General features: G+C 39.4%; 1 protein-coding gene across 4 annotated transcripts in view; it reads right to left on the bottom strand.

Moving 5' to 3' along the window:
- The window catches only part of LOC107721956 (cdc42-interacting protein 4 homolog), a 13,256-nt gene extending 10,043 nt beyond the window's left edge, over positions 1-3,213 (bottom strand). For 2 of the 4 annotated variants that reach the window (XM_016530188.1, XM_016530203.1), the window contains exons 1-6: positions 3,034-3,213; positions 2,333-2,452; positions 1,655-1,770; positions 975-1,028; positions 657-804; positions 522-584 (exon numbers count right to left, since the gene is read on the bottom strand). In XM_016530188.1, coding sequence (XP_016385674.1) covers positions 522-584; positions 657-804; positions 975-1,028; positions 1,655-1,770; positions 2,333-2,362 — 411 coding nt within the window. In that variant the 5' untranslated portion in view covers positions 2,363-2,452; positions 3,034-3,213. The remainder of the gene's footprint in view (positions 1-521; positions 585-656; positions 805-974; positions 1,029-1,654; positions 1,771-2,332; positions 2,453-3,033) is intronic. The other 2 variants (XM_016530210.1, XM_016530195.1) reach the window with 1 other exon arrangement.
- Positions 3,214-3,365: the final 152 nt, after the last annotated feature.

Below are 3,365 nucleotides of genomic sequence, written 5' to 3'. Positions count from 1 at the left end.
TCTACGGTGCGAGGACGCACCTTCCGGGAGGGGGCGTAGTGTCAGGATCATGGACTGTCTGTGTCATGTTTTGCTCCTGTTTCTGTTTCTTTATTTGGTCCTTCCTGTTTCCATTAGGCTCCCTGATTAGTTCATAATTTGTTTCCAGCTGTGTTTAGTTAATTATCCTCATTTTTATTAATTAGAATGAGTTATAGTTTGATCATTTTAATTTTTTTTCTATTTTAGTTTTAGTTATGGTAGTATAGCATGTTAAACTAAATGCAAATGAGAAATACTGCATTGTCAACAAAATAAAAAAAATAGATTTAAGTTTTTTCATATTTTATTTCAGATCATGCTTATTTCATTTCAATTAACAAAACTGTTTTCTATGTTGTTAGTTTCAGATAACAACAATAACCATGTGCAAAACTAAAGTGCAATTAGAGGAAACCAGCTAAAACTAAATTAGAAAGTAATTGAAAAGAGCAATACAAACTATTTTAAGAGTTCAACACTGTAATAACACATTCACTCACAGCCTCCAGCAGTTTAGAGCTGCTCTCCAGGTTCTGCTGAGCCTTCTTAACCTCACAGAGATGCTGCAACAGAGAGAAGCACACTGTGAAGATGTCCTGCGGGTGAGGTTTATCAGTGCTCGGTCTCTGGCTCACGTTCTTGCGCTCCTGTCGCAGCTCCTGCAGGTTTCTGCTGAGCTCCACACAGATGCTCAGCGTCATGCTCTCGGAGAGCTGCTCTCTCTGAGCCGCGTAATCGTTCAGCTGATTCAGCACGTCCTGAAACGCCTGCTGATTGCTCGGCCTGCAGAAACACAGTCAACAACACGCCGCGTTAAGGGCTGAGAGACACACGCATGATGTGAGAACACCAGCTAATAAACATCTGAATTCAGCTCGAAGCGTTGGAGAAGCAGCGCTGCAGACAGACAGCAGTGAGGCTCAACATCAGAGTTTAATGCCTGATCGACTCACTTTGTGTCCTGATCTTCTTTGACGCCTCGTCTGGAATATTTCTTAGACAAAGTCCTTTAGGGAAACACGCACAAAACAGGTTAAACCCTGAGCACCAGGGGCCTTCAAAAACACAAGATCAACAACACTAGAACAATTCACTGTGTACATGAGAAAAACTAAATATAATAATATATAATAATGACAGGCTGCTGTCACACTTGCATGATAATATGACAAGCTTTCTGCCGATTTGACAAACAAGATGATGGAAAGTGAAGGGATTGAGGCGATGATGTTGTGTTCGGTGTTGTGCCCTAATTAATATTCATGAGACAATGTGAGTCTATAGAAAAGCTTACAGAAAAAATTTTTAAAAATAAATAATATGATTAAACAAAAAAATGTATTATAAAAATAAATTATTAAAACTATTAAAATAAATAAAAATAAAAATATATTGGAATAAATAAAATTGATGTAAAATAAATAATAAATCTAACACTACAGCACAATAGTGAGTAGAAAAGGCTAAATATATTTTATACATATAATATTATTTTTTCTACAGTATTAACTGGGTCTTTATTTATGAAAATACATTGTTCCCATTCAAATTTCAGGATGGGAGTCTCTCTCGAGTCATCACAAAGGCTGAAAACCCCTGATTGATGCAGTGCAAACCCAAACCAGAGTCTTGCCTGAGCTGTTTGGCGTAATTCTGCTCGATCTCGGCTCTCTCTTTGACAAACTTCACGTATCGCTCCAGCAGATCCAGTCCGCTCTGAGTGTGTCTATCGATCACGTCATGCTGGTCCTGCAAACACACGATACACAGATTTCTGAGTGTGTGTGTGTGTGTGTGTGTGTGTGTGAGTTTGAGTCTGTGTGTGAGTGTGTGTGTGTGTGTGTGTGTGTGAGTGAGTGAGTGTAAGTGAGTGTGTGTGTGTGTGTGTGTGTGTGTGGTGTGTGTGTGTGTGTGTGAGTGAGTGAAGTGTGTGTAGTGTGTGTGTGTGTGTGTGTGAGTGTGTGTGTGGTATGTAGGACAGTCAGGTCTCAGAATAGGTGTGTTAGGTGTGGTACATCGAGTGTGTCGCTCTTCTTCCCACGTGCAACTCTCAAACTAGCTTGACGGGTCGATCTACTTCACACTAGCGACAAGACGACCTGATGGGTCACATGACACATTTGGCTTCAGCAGAAATTCTTGCAACCACTATTGTTTTTAAAAACAGCTAACTATAAATATTGTAACCTAACTGTACTAAAATGGTTACGTAGGCACACACGCCACTGTATAGTAAGCTTAGTTGAGTCTGTATTTAAGCTCTTATTCATTAGACACGCATCTAATTTAACAGGAAGGTGTGTGAGCTCACTGATCTACTTCCTGTTGGTCCAGAAATCATTCCAAAGCAATGGAGAGCAGAAATAGTTTGTCTGGTCTTTACTGCTGTTCAGAGATGATCAGACACCAGTGGTGCCTAAACCAGTTTAACCTGCACTAGTACAACCCCAGACAGAGAAAGGACATCTCAGTGAAACTGTCACGTGACCTAAAGAATAAATAATAGTATAAATATAGGTAAACATAAACAAAATCAGTGTGGAGACATTTTTTAATTTCTTCATAGACGTTTAAAATAAGAAATGCGTTCTGTAGCCTACTTTTTTAAAACGCAAACATAATTTATATCACTTTATAATTATCTTTTTATTTAAATTGTGACTTAGTTTCAATATCACTAGCACACTTTCTGGATCACAATGGTTGGATTTACATAAATTATCAACATAAAAACACGTGCTTTGCTTTTTTAATTTCAAATAAATTGTTCACGAGTTCACCTGCGCATTGTTTCACCGTTGTCTACAGTTTTTGAAATGTACATTCATTATAAATGTATGCGCTTATGCAATTAATAGTTATAACATCATTTCGGACAAGTAAACTATACTTTTTAAATAATAAAAAAAAGGTTAGGCTAATCATGACTGCCCTTCACTTCAAAAGATTTCAGCGTAATAATCTCCAAAGTCTGAAGCGCATGAAAACCACGCAAGTAAAGAATAAACTCACCCAAAGATCTGAACCCCAATCCATGATCTCTGACAGGTCCGAAAGAAAGAAAGCAAGCCACTGCAGCCTGTCCCAGAACGAGCGCGACACATGCAGCTCCTGAAGGAGGTTTGTGTGCACTCAGAGTGTTTCCATGAATATCAGGTAACCCCGTGTCTTTGTGATTTCCCCGCGAGACCCGGCTCTCTCGCGCTCAGCGGGTGAATGAGTCACTGTGGGGGGATCTTCACCGCAGCACACCTGAGTTCACAGGTAACGTGACCTCTGATTCTGCTTCTGAACCACTGCTCGTTTCCATTGGACTTCTGACATATAATGCAATGTCAAACTTC

Source organism: Sinocyclocheilus rhinocerous, unplaced genomic scaffold (genome assembly GCF_001515625.1).
Source record: "Sinocyclocheilus rhinocerous isolate Xijiao unplaced genomic scaffold, SAMN03320098_v1.1 scaffold161, whole genome shotgun sequence".
Lineage (NCBI taxonomy): Eukaryota > Metazoa > Chordata > Actinopteri > Cypriniformes > Cyprinidae > Sinocyclocheilus > Sinocyclocheilus rhinocerous.
This window is presented reverse-complemented; position numbering and strand designations above follow the sequence as displayed.